Here is a 17,676-nt window from a genome sequence, read left to right as displayed (position 1 = left end):
ATGGCCAGTGACACCATGAAATAAAAGTGCATCACTGAATGCTTTCAATTTCTTACAATGATGGTAAGATGGCATGTCATGGGGCCTTTTTAGCCCCAGACATCACTCCAGAGAATTCCAAACAGATATAGACAAGGGCCATTAGAACCCCGGATCCTTTCCTCTCAGACTGTTTACCCACGAATAGGATGTCCTGAAGCAACACTTCCCCCAAGTGAAGTGTTGATAAGTCTGGTTATCAGCAAGATATTATTGGCAGTGTGATATGCAGGGCATTTACATTTTCTTGATAGGGTTAGTCATATGAAAGCTGACAAAGAAGGAACAGGAGCAGTGCTGTGGTGCAATAGCAACAGACAGCTGTCCCCTGGCTTCTCGATAAATAGATGGCTCGCATTGCTGAGCGGTGTGGTCACCGCCAAAGGAATGGCCCTCTCACATTTCTTCCTGATTCACATATTAAGTGGGGTTACTGGTCATCCCCTCCCTCTTCGGCTTCCCAGACACTGAGTCTGGAATGAAAATTCACCTGCCTCTGAGTTGGCCACGGGTGGGGGCCGGGCTGTTACTTGGGTTCCCAGGTTGGAAGATTATCTCACCCAGCCCTCGCTATATAAGCTGGCCGGGGTGGAGGGGCTCGGCAGGGCCGACTCAAGGGATTCATTCCACGGGGGAATAAACACACAGACAAACCGAACCTCAGGCAGACATGATGGTGATGAAGGTAGAAGAGCTGGTACGTAAGACACGTTATCATTTCGCAGTGAAAATCAGTTCGGTCTTGATTTGTATTTGAAAATAGAAATGTCCTTTTATTCAGGCATGATGCACAGGGACTCTGATGTCATCTACGGAAAATGGTTGGCTTATGTGATGAAATAAGTGAAACTGGAAAAATGGAGCTGGTAGTAATGAGTTCTCTATTTCCGATTTATTGTCTTCTCCTTTGGTTTTCTTACCAAAGCGCAGATTCACAGGCAGGTATGAGGATGCCTCAGGGGAGAAGTTTTATTGTGAGGATATGTCTGGAAACTTTACAACTCAAGGCCAAATGTCATGGAAGAATTGGAAGAAATTATGAATGGAGGAATTTTAAATAATCACGGAAGAATTTTAAATAATCATGGAGGGGTGGCAGTTTTCCTAGGAGAAATGGGATTGAGTGGGTTCAAAGTGGGTTTAAACATATCAACCTAATCTAAGCCTTGATTTAGCTAGAGAAGAGGACGATCACCTGAAGGTAATCCTAGAATCCTGCCGCAGTGTGTCCCAGCCCGGGATCTGAAAGCACATCTCACAGAGGAGGCTGTCACCAGCCAGGGAGGACCAGAGCCCTCCTGCAGCATCCTCTTTGAAGAATGACTCCAGGACAGGTCTTGCTCCTTTTGACACTACAGTTTTCTTCCCTCATAGGTTACGGGGAAGAAGAACAACAGCGGAGAGACTGGGGAGTTCCTTCCTGAGGATTTCAGAGATGGGGAGTATGAAGCTGCTGTTACTGTAGAGAAACAAGAGGACCTGAAAACACTTCCAGCCCACTCCCTGAGCCTGGGGGAACAGCAGTGGAAGATTGAGAAAGAGCGAGAGGCAGAGGTAAGGAGATTCCCTGGATTCCACTAATGGGAAGTTGGGGACGGGACAGAGGAAAGAGGTGCCAGGCAGGAAGGAGAAAAGAGAGAACCAAATAAAAGCAGCCGTTCCAAAGATGTTTCTCCGCCAAATTCAAATCCATAAAGAGGCAACTTTTATAGGACAGGTTGTAGGAACTAATTCTTTAGCAAGACTATGACCTCTGGATTCCAAATCAATGACAGACTGTTCTATGATCATCTTCTGCTTGAAAGACTTGGAAAGAGAAACATGTCCAGTGACTTTCTGATGTCATACACGGTCTAGGTAGTCCGAAGCAAGAGAGACCTCTTTTTCTCAGTAATGTGGCTTGTGGTCCATGAATCATTGTTTGGCTGCGTTTACTATCTGTGTTGACAAATTCTGTGTTGCTGGGTGAATTTGCATCGCTTACTAATCACAGAAAAAGCATGCATTAGTTAGCAGTAGTCCCAGGACAGTCGGTTTCTTACTAAGCCACCTGAAAGAGATTGGCATTGATATTTCAGGGCTTAATGCTTACTGTTGGATTCTTTTGAGTTAAATAAAAAAGTCTACAGAAATCTGGGGTTTGTTTATGGAAAGGGTTACAAGATCGTCACTTATAGACTAGATCCTATCTCCAATTAGTCAAAAACTACAAACAAGAGATACGAAGGTGAAGGCAATTAGCTGAAAGATTAGACCCCAAATACTTGAGTAAGAAGTCACTAAGTCAAAATCAAAGATTAGTTTTAAAGTTGTTTTGTTTCTTCTCTTTTTTTGCTCAAACTGTTCACATACTTCTCTCAGACCTTGCACAATTTTGTTTAGACACAACCAGAATGCCTGTCAGTAGAACTCACCATATTTTGAAATATGGATTTCTTTTTTAGCTCAAGAAGAAAAAACTAGAACAAAGATCAAAGCTTGAAAATTTAGAAGACCTTGAAATAATCATTCAGCTGAAGAAAAGGAAAAAATACAGGAAGACTAAAGTTTCGGTCGTGAAGGAACCTGAACCTGAAATCATTGTAAGGACTGTCTGCTTTTTGTGGTACTACACGTCTGGCATTATGCTACAGGGGAAGAAATATCTGTGGAGGGTTTGGGCGAATGCTGGAAAGCTCGCGGTAACTCTCACGTTATTTTTTTGGCTTTAGACGGAACCTGTGGATGTACCTAGGTTCCTGAAGGCTGCCCTGGAGAATAAGCTGCCAGTAGTAGAAAAATTCTTGTCAGACAAGAACAATCCAGATGTCTGTGATGAGGTAAGGCTTACACAAAGCGCTGCAAAATCCAGCTCATTAATTTTGTGTTTCTTATGCTTAACTTCAGCCTTGCTAACATGATGCCAAAAACCAATCCACCTGAAACAGTTTCCCCAGCTGTTACCACATATGCGGGTAGCATATTAGGATAGCACGGCAATCCAGAAAAAAGAGGCTGGATTAGCGCTGTGGATTGCATCTTTTTTTTGGTACTTCTGACTGCTTTTTCAGTTTGTCTATAACTTTTTATATTCCTGGGATAGTCTTTTAATAAGGCAGGGCCAACGAATCCCTTTTGGAGAAATACATAACAGCATCATCTTTTTTTTTTTTTTAATAACTTTTTTGTTTATTTATTTATTTTGAGAGAGAGAGAGAGAGAGCATGTGTGCAAGTGGGGGAGGGGCAGAGAGAGATTCCCAAACAGGCTCTGCACTGTCAGCTCAGAGACTGATATGGGGCGCGAGCTCACAAACCATGAGATCATGCATGACCTGAGCTGAAACCGAGGGTTGGACACTTAACTGTCTGAGCCACCCAGGCACCTCAGCATCATCCTTGATTGGACCCAAACACATCAGCCTTACACAAGGAATCTGTGGACTGGAGTTCAAGTGGTGGCTCTTTCACTACTTGGCTATTTGATTTTTGGCAGCTAATTTGCTTTTTCTAGACCTCAGTTTTCTTATCTGTAAATAGAGCACACTGGAGTGAATAATGCCAACAATTGTTCTAGGCCAAATAGGCTATGAATCCATTCATACAAAGCCTTCTTCTACTCCTTTTTGCATCCTTTCCCGGCTGGAGAATCATTTCAGGAGGTGAACTAAAAATGACTCCTCCATTTTTTTTAAATTGTTTTTTAATGTTTATTTATTTTTGAGGGAGAGAGAGAGAGAGAGAGCGTGAGTAGGGGAGGAACAGAGAGAGAGGGAGACACAGAATCAGAAGCAGGCTCCAGGCTCTGAACTGTCAGCACAGAGCCTGACATGGGGCTTGAACCCACGAACCACAAGATCATGACCTGAGCCGAAGTCAGAGGCTTAACCCTCCCCCCAATCTCTTAAAAAAGAATTGAATGCTTTTTGATATTCAACCTAGCAACAGTCCCAGATGGAAGAAAGCCATCTGATCTGCATGGCAAATTCTACACAAACAATGAAGGCACAGAATTCAAGAAAGGGAAATGTCGGCATGTAGGTAGTTTTGAACTTTAAATTCATATCCCTCCACATAGACCTCTGAGGGCTTAGAAATGTACCTGTAGGAAACTCAAACCTCATTTGTAGGATAATTGTTCTAGTTCTGCAATTTTAGTAAATTTGACATTTCTAATTCCAAAAGAAGCACTCGAGTTTCTATTAATTAGGTCACTGGAGTCCCCAGCTCCACAGCCCTTAGAAGGATTTATGCTCATTTTTATATGCATCGCTGTCTCTCTTTTTAAATCTCTATTCTGACAGTATAAACGGACAGCCCTTCACAGAGCCTGCTTAGAAGGACACTTGGCAATTGTGGAGAAGTTAATGGAAGCTGGAGCCCAGATCGAATTCCGTGATATGGTAAATATATTTCTTTGTTTGGAAATGAGCCAAAATAAGTAGACTATACGCTCATGAAAACCTACAATGAAAAACGGGGTTGATTGGATTGAAAATTGATCTGAGAGAACAGGGCGAAAGCTCATTTCTCCATACAAAGGGAAGTTGGGAGATGGGACTAGGTCATGTGGAAAGTATTTTCCATACATACTGAAAAGCAGAGGAGTGTTCCAGGGAAAAGAAGGAAGTGAAAGCCTCTGCACGGAATTCAATATCCTCATCAGAGAGTTGGGTCAGTATCAAGTCAGTAGTATTACTGAGAAGTAATACAGTCAGCACTTGCCTCTCAGTGTCCCTGTCCTTCCATTATCCACGGCAGTCTGCTCATGGCCCCGTGGCTGCCAGCAATGTGTCAGAATTCTCTAGCTGTACACCTTATATGATAGATGCCATCAGTGAGGTTGGGGGCTAAACTGCCTACGGAATGAACTGCATCTATGGAAAGTAGCTGCTATTCAGACCTCAATAACTCAACCACTGTGATTTCTACAAAGACCAGCAGACAGCATATTTCATGAACTGCAGATTGAGCTGGGAATAGGCTTTATTTATTTAAATGCAACTCAATTTGACTTTATAGCAAAGTGGAAAAGGGATATTAAAAAAAAAGAAAAAGTCCAAAGAACTTGAACGAAATTGAACCCAAAAGACGAACACACAGAAAAACAATAAAAAATAAATAAAGTTTGCATGAAAAGACGCTCAAATTCTTGAGTGTGTGATTTGGAAGGCCAGGAATATACCAGAGTGGGGAAGAGGGCAGCTCTTAAGAGTAAGGGCAGTGTGCAGTGACCACCGGCGGTGGCAGCTGAGTTACAGAGGCTGTGCTGGTGCAGATGACAGCAGAGAACCAGCAAGAGATGAGACAAAACAACAGGGACACAGGAAGAGGTGACAGCTCCAGATTAAAATCTTGGAAGGGACTACTTGCATTCTGCCAGAATTTTAAAATGCGTTTGTCTAGAACTTCTGAGTCTATTTGGCAAAAGTGGCTGAAAGTTCCGGGCAGATGTGGGTTTGAATATCTATTCTGATACTTGCTAACTGCGCTTCCTCGGGCAAAAAACTTGACTATTTGGGAGACTTGGTTTGCTCACCTGCAACATGAGGGCAGTCACACCTGCTGGGAGGACCAACCCATTGAAAGTGTGTAGCACCTTTCTGGCAAGTGGAAATTCTCTACAAGTTGTAGTTTTTATGCTTTTACCAAAAAAAAAAAAAAAAAAAAGAAAGAAAAAAGATTTGTTAGATTTGAGTTTTCTAACGATGCAAATACATGCACACAGATACACACATAGGACTGCATACACTCACGTCCACACACGTCCAGTTTAGCGAATGCATCTGGCCAGAGCCTTCTGCTACAATACTTAGAATTAGCAACCCAGAGGGGGACAATCCAGTGTCACCATGGATGCCTTAGCAAATCGGGTATTTCTGGCCCTCAGAACCAAGCACTAATTCCTCTGACCAGTTCTTCTTTACATTAAGTCGCACCCCTTTACCTTCTGCTATAGCTTGAATCCACAGCCATCCACTGGGCAAGCCGCGGAGGAAACCTGGATGTCTTAAAATTGCTGCTGAACAAAGGAGCAAAAATCAGTGCTCGGGATAAGGTATTTCTCCTCTTCTTGCTCCTCCCCTCCACCACCTTCCTCCCCTTCCCCTTTCTTTCCCAAAGCCACCTCACTGTTTGGGTCAGCTGGAAGCTCAGGCTGTGTGGGACACCAGAGTGGCCACTTGTCCCCCTCCCACATGCTTTGGGGTCTGGGATGGCCTCTGTCCCCGCACCCAGCGAATCGGTTGCATTCTTCAATTTCCCAGTTGCTCAGCACAGCACTGCACGTGGCGGTGAGGACCGGTCACTACGAGTGTGCAGAGCATCTCATCGCCTGTGAAGCAGACCTCAACGCCAAAGACCGAGTGAGTACCTGGGCCAAGCTCCGCCTCCTGCAACTTCGTCCCTCACTTATCTGGAATCCCTCCCCAAGCTAGGTGCCCTTGTGGGACTCACTTCCTGGCCTCAGGTCCACCTTTAGCCTGTTGACTCTGCTTCTCTAGGAAGGAGATACCCCTCTGCACGACGCCGTGAGGCTGAACCGTTACAAGATGATCAGACTCCTAATTATGTACGGGGCTGACCTCAACATCAAGAATTGTGTAAGTACCTGAACTAAGCCGTTCCTGCTTGGGGGCTTTCTTCTTAACAAAAACATATCTCATGTACTTGAAAATAGTCCCACAGCTGTACGATTTCAGGGTTGGGGGCAGCCTTTTGATGTTTAAATGCCCTGTAACAACGTTGCTAACGTTGCCATGAAGACACTGCTAACCTTGGCAAGGTCACCTGGTCAGAGATGGGTGTAGCCCGCCATGACTGTTTTGGCGCTGGTATAGTGTCTGGTGATTCTTTTAAAATTTGGTCTTGAAAATACAGGTCAAATTGTTCCCTCTCCCAAGCCCAAGCCCAATCTGCCTTGGCCACCCCTGGCTGAGCCAGGCCTGGGGTAGTCAGGTATAAAGACAGACGCCATTCCTGAAGTGATAAAATTCCACATCGGTCAATGTGGCCAAGAGCCAATGAACTGAAATTAATCAAGATCTAATAGGAGTAATTCTGAGTAGTCTCCCCCACCCCCACCCCTTACAACAGCATGCCATGCTACCCCTTTCTTCCAAGGCTAGACATGCTGTTGCCTATATTTTTGAGATAATTTTTATCCATTCTCCACTTTGGTTTATCTGCATATCCCTCAAAATAATTTCCTATATTTAGGCCCTGAAAATGCTCGTATAAGTCCCTTCTACAAGTACGTGTTAATTTAGCTTCATCTGCAAGCCAGGGAATAGAACCAACTTTTTCTCATGGTCCCAATTTCCAGACAAACATCATCTAATATAAGCTTTAAAAATACCACTGAGAGGAATGGATATAAATTACTAAAGAAATAATTTGAAAGATTTGGTGGAGAATCACTTTACAAAGAAGGAAAAGAAAACCCCAGTCATCATATACTGTGAATAATTTCTTCCCCTTATTGTGTTACTATGAGACCGAGAGGAATATTTTATCATTAAAAAAAAAAAAAAACCCACAAAACTGTCTCGGTGATAAGAACAAAAGATAAAAGCAGTAAATAGAGACTGCTTGGATGGGATTAATAGTAGGCTCCCTTGATAGTGAGATTGGTCTTATCTAATAATGTAAATAAATTACCAGAAAAAGAGATTTAATGAGATCTCTGAAACTGCAGAAAAAATGATTTCGTTTAGGCAGTGAGACACTACCAGCAGAAAGAAATAGCGTACATATTTGGGGAGACTGTGTAAGTAGCTAGAAAATTAGAAGATAAATTCTAACAGAGAAGAGTTGAAGGAACTCATGGAAGAATAGCCCAAAATATACCAACGGTTCTGAATTATCAGACCACAGCATAAGCGCCCAGAAACGATTAATGTCATTGGCCCAATGGCTGGATGTTGCCCAATGGACCTGTGAGCCATTGGACACCATCTTGAAGGGAACTGGAAATGACACACAATACATTATTCTATTGTTGTCCAAAACTCCGCCATCACGTGTCCGTGAGAGTGTTTCTCAAGGAAGATGCTACAGAGGTGGGAAGTTCCAAAATCAAGGTTACAGGGCCACTAGTTCAAATAAGTACATGGCAGCAGAGCACCTAAATTACTTAAATGGCGGCTGCAGGAGTCTGTGCACAAAACTTTAAAGGGCTTGTCCCTAGCCCAGTCCATTGCTGCTCTGTGGATCCACAGGGATCATGCTACCAATTCTTCTGATTTCTTCAGAGAGCTCACAAAGTCAGTTGGGAAATCTAATTTCCAACTGTTGCCAATTATGTCCAGCTTTTAAAAAAAAATCTAAACTCTGGTTGGGCCCAAACAAAACAGGTCTCTAGACTGATTTGCATCTCAAAGCTGCCAGTGTCTGAGTTACCGTCTCTGAGTTAGAGAGACTTCCAAATGAATAGAGGTGGAAAAATTTGAGACTTCTCATATTTAAAGGCAAGAATTGAGAAGTGACATGGTTTTCCTTTTTATAAATGTCTTGAGACACATGCATAAGGGACAAGGAATTTTGGTCTCAAAAGTTACTTCCACACTGTTGATGTCACCTCCAAGAAAAAATGAAATTTCCTGGGAGATCCCAATGTAACTTCTGAGCAGTTGTGAAAACTCTACCCCTCTGAGCAGTAATCGTTCTGAAGGGTACCTGAGGACACCAGCCAGGGTGTCAAAGCAGCTCACTTACCACCAGTTTTTATCAATTGGGAATCATTTTCCAAATTGATCGGAACTGGTTGTTGACCACCACTTCCCCGTGCCCATTCTGCAGGATCCTGAAGATGCATAGAGCCATTTTGTGAATTTCAAAATGACTTTGCATGCTCTTGCCATTTACTACCTAGGGACCAGGGATTTTTACCCAAACCTGGGATAGTCCCACAGGGAAAAACAACAACAACAACAACAACAACAACAACAACAACAAACATTGCTAATCTGAAATGCCAAAAGCATTACTGTGAGAAACAGTGAAGGGCTGATTTGAATATAAACCGCAAATCACTCATAGTGGAAAGCATAAAACAGTTCAATAAAGCATACACCTATCCATTACCTCATTAAACACACACACAGAGGATGCGAATTTATAAATGCCTCCCATCTGGAAGTCAAATTTCCTCATGTATTTTGATTAGGCTGGGAAGACCCCGATGGATCTGGTGCTACACTGGCAGAATGGAACCAAAGCAATATTTGACAGCCTCAAGGAGAACTCCTACAAAACCTGTCGCCTGGCCTCCTTCTGAAGGAAACCACGCCTCTTTCATCGTTGTTCACTGGCATTTTGAGGGCACGGCCCCAAAGAAGAGCAACTAGTCATAAAACCCAGCTTCTATCCACCTGTTGTAAAGCTGCACCTAATGAGGTTTTGAGAAAGCACGGGGCTAGAGGTATAGACATGTCCCTTAGTGAAGCACACTCTATTTTTATTTGTTCCTGGTTATTTATTTATTTATTTACTTCAACACCGCTGATACTCAGATCCTTCACAATCATCCATTTGGTGAGCAAAGCTTCATTTGTATAGAACACTTCAGATCCTTCCGGCAGATCTTGAACCATGTTAACGAGCAATGTGGTCAGTGTCTACTTATGTGCGCCTCGCTCGTGGAAGCTATTTCAAGGTGTTTTTAAAAGCCAAGGGTGATTATTGCAGCCCTCTTTTCTCCTGAATTTTCAATGCTGAAGTTCAAGGCAACGGAAGGCATGACGTGACAGGAAACGAAACCGTAGAATGAAAGGGATTCTGTGAGAAGGACGGTAAAGCCAATTGTTTTATGCCTGGGTCTGGTATTTCTTACCAAGTCACATGTGGTACCAAGGTGAAGAGAATGTTGTGAGTGTAAGGGGTGGGGCGTAGTGGCGGGAGTGGACCGCTGGGCCGTGCAGAGTTGAATCTGCTCGAAAAAGATGAAAGGGACTGCGAAGTGTAAATGTGTAAATGTATATTATGTTGTATGTCTATTTTATATTCATAATAAAAGCAAATTCTGAACCTCGAAGTACTTCTATGAGTGTGGTGGGAAAGAACCAGATGAAAAAGGCCATTTCGATGAAGTGTTTTTTTCTCTTCCGAGTTTTTCAGATTAGAAATGTCCTGTGAAATAGGACCTCTCAGTATTTAATGTGTACACAGACCGCCAGTGGTCTAAGCAAGACCACCTTGCTAGAATGCAGATTCTGATCCATCCCGTTGCGGGCAGGGCCTGGGACTCTGCATTTCTGATGAGCTCCCAGGTGATGCAGAGGTGGGGGTACACCACAACAGCACGTAGAGCAACAAGGCTGTGAAAACCATCGTCAAGATACAGGGGTGTTCCAGAGTTCTTTTGGCCCCAGTGATGGGGAGAAAGAGACCCCTGGTGGGCAGAGTGATTACTGCAAGCTAAACAAGGGCTCTTTAGGAAGTTCCCATCAGGGCTAATCTGGGGTTTAGTGATTATTGTGGACACCGACTGTTGGTGTCAGAGGCTGCCCACGGGGAAACACACCTGGTCAATGCTATTTGACCTTCAAGGGGAGCCATTTTGTTGCCAGATGCTGGACCAGGTGCTAAGACCTGTGATGAGAAAACCGGATGGTCCTTGCCCTGCCTTCCTGGAACAGATAAATATTAAAGAAATAATCCCAGAAATATATAGGAATGGTCTGAGGTAAGTACAGCGAAGTAAAAAAACAGAGTCCTGTGAGAGTCTCAGCTGCAAAGGGCAGGGATGTCTACAGACTTTTCAGGGGAGTCTGAAGGATAAACTAAACCATTCAAGCCCAGTGTTCCAGACAGCAGAGAGACACAGGCAAGGGCAAGGTCATGGGAAAAGTCTGGCCCTTTAGGAAATGTATGAAGGCCAACGTGAAACGCTGGTACTGGTACCCCTCCCCTCAAAACTCATCCCAGATGGCATAACTAACACACGGCCTCAGCTTTACCTCTAACACTGAGAGTGTGTACTCGCACCGTCCACAACCAGAAGGTGTCCCAGTTAGCTGGTCATGGGCACCTAAGTTGTGAGGACAGTCTGAAATATTTTTGGGTCTTTTGTATCTAGTCTCCTAACCTCCAAGGGCATCAGGAGCTTCAGTCCCTCCGTTGTCTCCCTCCCTCTCAATCAATCCCCTTTTGCCATCCCTCTGCCCTCCTGCTAGGGTCCTGGCTCTAACTAGTCTTGCCTTAAGGCTCAGCATCCTCCCATTTCTTCCTAGTAAAGCACCTACGACGAGAGTCACAGTTCTCTTGCTGGTACTGGTGTCTCCCACAGCATAACTTAGTGAGTTATCATGTGACCAAGTTCTCTATGATGCCTTCAAGTCCCCCTCCCCGCCAGAGCTGGGAGGGGAGAAGAGGGTAAGGGTTGAAACACTTCCGTGTCACCACAGAGAGATTTCCAGTAGCACAGAGGCAGAGAGCATGAGAAACAGCATGGGTAAGTCCCACTGGAACAAGGCCAGCTCAGTCACCTTCTGTTAATGGAAAAGATAAACGCTTTAGGCAAAACTTTCAAGTTTCTGTCACACAGGTGGTCAACTTGTAAGCTCCTCCTCTTCCCACCTGACCCAGCTCCTTGCCCACAATCTGTCTCTCATCTTGTGTTTTCCTCAGTGAAGGGAATGTCCCGTTGACCGACAGACTCCCGCTAGTTCTTGATTCTCTTTTCTTCACCCCTCTCTTCCAACCCACCTCCAAGTCTTCTTACCAAGAATCCTAAGCAGCTCTGTAGTCTGCCCACTTCCCCCATCCCAGGAGCCACACGTTCAGACGGCCACAGTGTCCCCCGGATTACTCAAATGGCCCCTTGCCCAGCTCCTGGCTTCTGGTTCTCTTCCCTCCAGTCTGTTCTTGAAGTTTGGGCCAGAGTGACTTTGCTAAAATGCAAATCTGGTCAAGTCATCCTCTTTAAAATTCTTCAGCGGCTTCCCGTTTCCCTTAGGATGAAATGAAAACTCCTTAATGTTTTCAAAAATCCTTGAAATCTGACTGCTGTTAACTCCCTATTCTCATCTATTTCTCATCACTTTCTTAGCTAAACTCTGAGTTTCAGCTCTGGAATTTTCAGTTCTTACAAAACCCAGGCACTTGGTTTTCTGTTTTCATATACTGTGCCAGCTCCCTGGGAGGCTCTCCTTCCCACCCCACCCTACCCCACCATTTTTCCTCAATCCTCCCCTTCGGGTTAGCTGTCTTCTTTCCACAAAGCCATCCTTGACCCTTACGTACACTGAGTCCCCCACCCCCACCTGGGTTCCTGTTGAACTTTGTTTTTAGTCCAGTGGTGTCTAACATCTATGGGATTGCCTTTACCCGTCAAGGGGAAAAAAATCTCTCTCCCCTTGAGGAAGTAATACCTACTCACCATGTATTAAGCCAATTAGAGAAATGAATAATGAAGAAAGCAAACACCCCCAATAATCCTTATTTCATGCTATTTCTGTGCACATTACACATAGGCACTGTACATTTAGTTTTGTAACTTTGGTTTCAATTGAACAATTTAGTCTACACATCTATATAGATAGTATCCTTATGTTTCAATTTACAATGGATCACTTAACTAGGCCTATATTGGGCATTTAGGTTGTTTCCATTTTCCCATTATTTTATTTTAATGTTTATTTATTTGAGAGAGAGAGAGAGTGGGGGGGGGGGCAGAGAGGGCATTTCCCATTATTTTAGACATTGTCCAATGAATGTCCTGATGGCAGGCACCCTTTACACCTAAGCAGCTATTTCTGAAGAAATACATTTGTAGAAGAAATTTCCCCCAAATCATGAAGTTTCATTTTATACATTTTTATCTTTCTTTTTTTCCATTTTTTTAATGTTTATTTATTTTTGAGAGAGAGAGAGACAGAGTGTGAGCAGGGGTAGGACAGAGGGGAGACACAGAATCTGAAGCAGGCTCCAGGCTCCGAGCTGTCAGCACAGAGCCAGATGCGGGGCTCAAACTCACAAGCTGTGAGATCATGACCTGAGCCGAAGTCGGATGCTCAACTGACTAACCCACCCAGGCGCCCCTAAATTTTTTAGTTTTCAACCTGATCAGCAAAAGATCTATTTTTGGTGGATTTTCCTTGATTACTTAGAAAGTTCAGCAGCTTCATGTTTATTGAGCGTTTTTCTGGTTCAATCTTTGTTGCATTTTCTATTAAGTCAGGTTCCCTGGAAGCAGCACTTGGAATGAGGATTCTTGCGTCAGTGATTTATTGAGCGTGCTCTAGGAAGGCAACAAGGGAAACAGGACAGGGCAGAAGAAGAAACAGGCAGAGATGTGCTTTCAGGAGAAGTCTCTCCTCAGCCTTATCCCAGCTCAGGAGCATAAATCATGCCACAGAGGCCAGAAAGCCGGCTGGGAATGCCCTGCGTCAGGCATTGGCCTCGGGCCAACTGCAAGGGGTGGGGGGTGTAAAACCTCCCAGGCATCCCTGGGTAAGGTAACTTCCATCAGCCCAAGGGCAATGCTCTGGGGAAGAGTGAAGATCAACCATTAGTGCCCAAATCTGAAGCAGCCGGAGGAGGGGTACATCAGCCTGGTCAAAGGGACCTGTCGGACACTAATAGCATTTATCATGTTGCATATGTTTTTTAAAAACATTTTTAAGCTTTTACTAAGGATGCTAGACCTCTCTGCTCTATAAGATGCATTATAAATGCACTTTCCTAGTTGTTTGCACGTTTCTAACAGAACATTATATTTATATGTAAATTAATCAAGCTTCGCATTTCTGGCTTTGATGACCTCATTTAGGTTTCTTCCAACCCAAGGTTGTTTTAGACAAAAAATGTACTCACCTTTTCTCTAGTATTTTACAAGTTTTTTTTTTTTTTAATTTCTTTAATCCGCTTGAATTTAGTGTGGTGTATATTGGGGCGAAGATAGGGATTAGGCTTTTTCTTTCCTAAATGATAGAACAATAGCTGATACTTAAAGAGTAGGTAATTCTGTCGACCGATCCTCCTTGGAGCCTTCTACAAATATAAATCTACTTACCCCTTGCAGTAGCACCACAGGTATGAAAATAGATGAAGAAAGTGAGGCACAGAGTGGTTATGTGATTTATGCAAGGTCCCAGGCAGTAAGTACTAGCAAGTTCAGATTTTAACACAGGCAACGTCTCGTCTTTGCACTTACTTGGTATGCCGCGCTGCCATTCCCACATAGGGAACCAGTTGTGCCAATGCCACTGAATTGAAAAGTCCCTCATTTCTTCTTACATTTGGAGTCATTCTGAACTCCCGACTCTTTCATTGATCTACATGCATTTTTGCACCAGTCATGCAGTTTTAATCACTAGGGTCCTGCTGTACGCTTTAGTGTCGGGGCATACAAGTCCCTCCCAGTGTTTTTCTAAGAAACTTCCTAGCTGTTCTCATATTTATTCTTTCAAAATGTAGTTTAAAATCCAAACGTATACAGAAGCAAATATATGCAGACACTGTTTTGGATTTTATTAAATTCATACTCTGGGGGAGACTTTGGTGAACAATGCCTCCTCACGCAAAAAAAGAGTGCCTCCCTCTGTCAGTTAAGCATCCGACTCTTGATTTCAGCTCAAGTCACGATCTCAAAAGTTCGTGAGTTCGAGCCCTGTGTTGCACTCTGTGCTGACCACGCAGAGCCTGCTTGGGATTCTCTCTCTCAAAATAAGTAAGCTTTTAAAAACATTGCATGTAAAGAGTTTTCTTCACAGAGGTCCTATATATATTTTTATGTAGGCATGATCTGTGTCTTTGTGAAGAGAGTCATCTTAAAATGACATTTTATAGTAACTTATTAACTAAAACTATTACCTTTTGGTGCACTTAGTTCCTAACTGACCACTGCGCTGAACGTTTATTTATGGTATTGTCATTTTGTTGCAATAAATCAGTAGTGCGTCATGTTCTGACAAGAATAAACCTCAAGAGGAAACCCGCCTGCTGTTCTCGCAGGACCGGCCAGCACGCCCTCCGATTTTGCAACAGGACGAGCACCTACGCGTAAGTAGAAAGTGGGCACAACTGCAAATACATAACAAACGTGCAGAAACAAAGAAGTACCTGCATTTCTAATCTTTTCCCAGTCGCTTCTTTTATGAAGAGGACAATCACATCTGCAGTAACTTCCCTCAGTTATGATATCTGGTGCAACTGGGGCAAATAGACACACGTAACTCATTGGCTGGAAAAGTAGACTAAGGTGGGGCATCAAAAGAGGTTGAACATACGACCCCTTAAATATTTTGAGTTTAAAATACATAAATGCACACTCACATGCTGGTCTGTAAAGATGAGCGCCTGTTCTTGGGAGTATGGACCCTCCGATAGGAAATCTACAGCTGTCTTCTTGAGTCCCTGTCTCTTTAAAGAAGAAAGAGAACTTAAGACTTGAGCGAAGCAATCCAAGTGTGGAATTTTTACTGGATCCCCCCAAATCCTAGTTGTCCTGTTCACACCTACTTTGACAGCAGGTATGGTTTTTTTTTTTTTTGATGTTTATTTTTGAGAGAGAGAGCAAGCACGAGCAGGGGGAGGGCGCAGAGAGAGGAAGGCACAGAATCCAAAGTTGTCTCCAGGATCTTAGCTGTCGGCACAGAGCCTGACGTGGGGCTCAGACTGAGGAACCGTGAGATCATGACCTGAGCCGAGGTCAGATGCTTAACTGACTGAGCCACCCAGGCGCCCTACAGGGTTTTTCAGTGGCTCACCTTTTGTTATGTATGTTATATATATATATATATATATATATATATATATATATATATATATATATGTTAACTAAAAATTGTGATAACTGTTGTGCTAGGAGAGACAAAAAAAGAATTCCTGGGAAAGCATCACCTTGGATTTCCTGGGAATTCTTTTTTTTGTTCCTCATAGTGCAATAGTTTTCATAATGTTTAGTTAGCGTATATTATTTTACAACGCTAGTCACAGTGGCATAAACAGACTTGTGAAGAAACACACACCTAACTTTCGGAGAATCCAAGTGGGGTGGAGGGAGGCGCAAACTGGCACTCAAGGAAGTGGCCGACTGTGGCATACGGGCTCAGCGGCGGCGGCCATCAGTTTTACGGAGGGGAATGGAGGTGACTAATCCATCAAATTGCTCAAGAGGAAGTCAGACAAAAATGCTTTGTCTTTAGAGACTTCATGCTTAATATAAACAATATATAAATATATATGGACACACATACATATGTGTGTGTGTGAAATATTCTTTTACTTGTGTTCTGCCCTGGTTATGATTACAACCAGGAGTGGGTTTTAAGTTTTATCAAATGTCTTTCTGGCACCCGTTAAGACAACTCTGATTTTCCTTATTTGACTAATAAATATGAAAAAGTACATTAAGAAGAACTGAAATATCCTCACATTCCTAGAATAAATCTCACCTGCCATGGTATACTGTTTTAATAGTTTCTCTTTACCAATATTTTACTTTAGCAACTATATTCGTAAGTGAGACTGACAGAATGTTTTTTTTTTAATTTTTTTTTTTTTTTAACATCTATTCATTTTTGAGAGACAGAGACAGAGCATGAGTAGGGGAGGGGCAGAGAGAGAGGGAGACACAGAATCCGAAGCAGGATCCAGGCTCTGAGCTGTCAGCACAGCCCGACAAGGGGCTCGAACTCACGAACCGCGAGATCATGACCTAAGCCAAACTCGGACGCTTAACCGCCTGGGCCGCCCAGGCACCCCAAAAGCTTTCTTTTTTAAAATTTATTTATTTTGAGAGAGAGAGAGAGAGAGAGAGAGAGAGAGAGAGAGAGAGAGAATGAGAATAAACGTGAGTGGGGGAGAAGCAGAGAGGGAGACAGAGTCCCAAGCACGCTCCCTACTGTCAGTGCAGAGTCTGACACGGGGTTCAAACTCATGAACAAGAGATCATGCATGACCTGAGTCAAAATCAAGAGTCAGATACTTAACTGACTGAGCCACCCAAGCACCCCGAAAGCTTTCTTTTTTTAAAATTATCTTTCCTCTTTCACAATAGTGTTCTTTTTCTCACTTATTTTCTTCATATCAATATAACATAAATGCACATTATTTGTAAAAAAAGGCAACTTCTTCTTAATATACTGATTCTACTACTTAAAAAAAAATTATTTCCAAAGTTGGTTGAGTACAATGGTTAGATATTTTTAATACTGCTATTAGGAAAATCAGTATTAGGTTTTTAGGGACTTTCAACTTAAAGGAGGGAATTCTATTTCAAGAACATCATGGAGGTAAGAACCAGCAAAGGAAGAGGCTGTGATTTTACATGCACTTTCTCCTTCCACAACCTTTACAGCAATTTCTTTTAGGAAGAACTTTGATTTGATGAATATAATGAGAGAGAGGTTTACAACAAGAATAGATTGACTAACAGCCAACCCCTTAGTATGGCTTAACAGGCCTCAAGATAACCACTTTTTGCATAAGACTGAAAAATAATAAGCCATGTATATCAAGTAAAGCAGCAAAGCATGTACTTTTAAATGAAGAAGAAACATTTTTCAAGAGTCTTGAAATATTGAAAACATCTTAAAAAACATTTATTTTTAATGTTTGTTTTGGGGGTGGGGGGTGGGGGGGGGAAGGGAGAGCAGAGAGAGAGGGAAACACAGAATCCGAGGCAGGCTCCAGGCTCTGAGCCGTCAGCACAGAG

At 43.1% G+C, this 17,676-nt stretch overlaps 1 protein-coding gene across 1 annotated transcript; it reads left to right on the top strand.

The window, feature by feature from the left end:
* Window positions 1-504: 504 nt before the first annotated feature.
* Window positions 505-9,887, top strand: ANKRD1 (ankyrin repeat domain 1). The gene is made up of 9 exons (XM_007080080.3): window positions 505-736; window positions 1,414-1,593; window positions 2,484-2,621; window positions 2,751-2,858; window positions 4,322-4,420; window positions 5,977-6,075; window positions 6,284-6,382; window positions 6,521-6,619; window positions 9,184-9,887. Exons 1-9 carry the CDS (start codon window positions 710-712, stop codon window positions 9,292-9,294), a joined length of 960 nt encoding a protein of 319 aa, XP_007080142.1. The 5' UTR covers window positions 505-709; the 3' UTR covers window positions 9,295-9,887.
* The last annotated feature ends 7,789 nt before the right edge of the window (window positions 9,888-17,676 follow it).

Source organism: Panthera tigris, chromosome D2 (genome assembly GCF_018350195.1).
Source record: "Panthera tigris isolate Pti1 chromosome D2, P.tigris_Pti1_mat1.1, whole genome shotgun sequence".
Lineage (NCBI taxonomy): Eukaryota > Metazoa > Chordata > Mammalia > Carnivora > Felidae > Panthera > Panthera tigris.
This window is presented reverse-complemented; position numbering and strand designations above follow the sequence as displayed.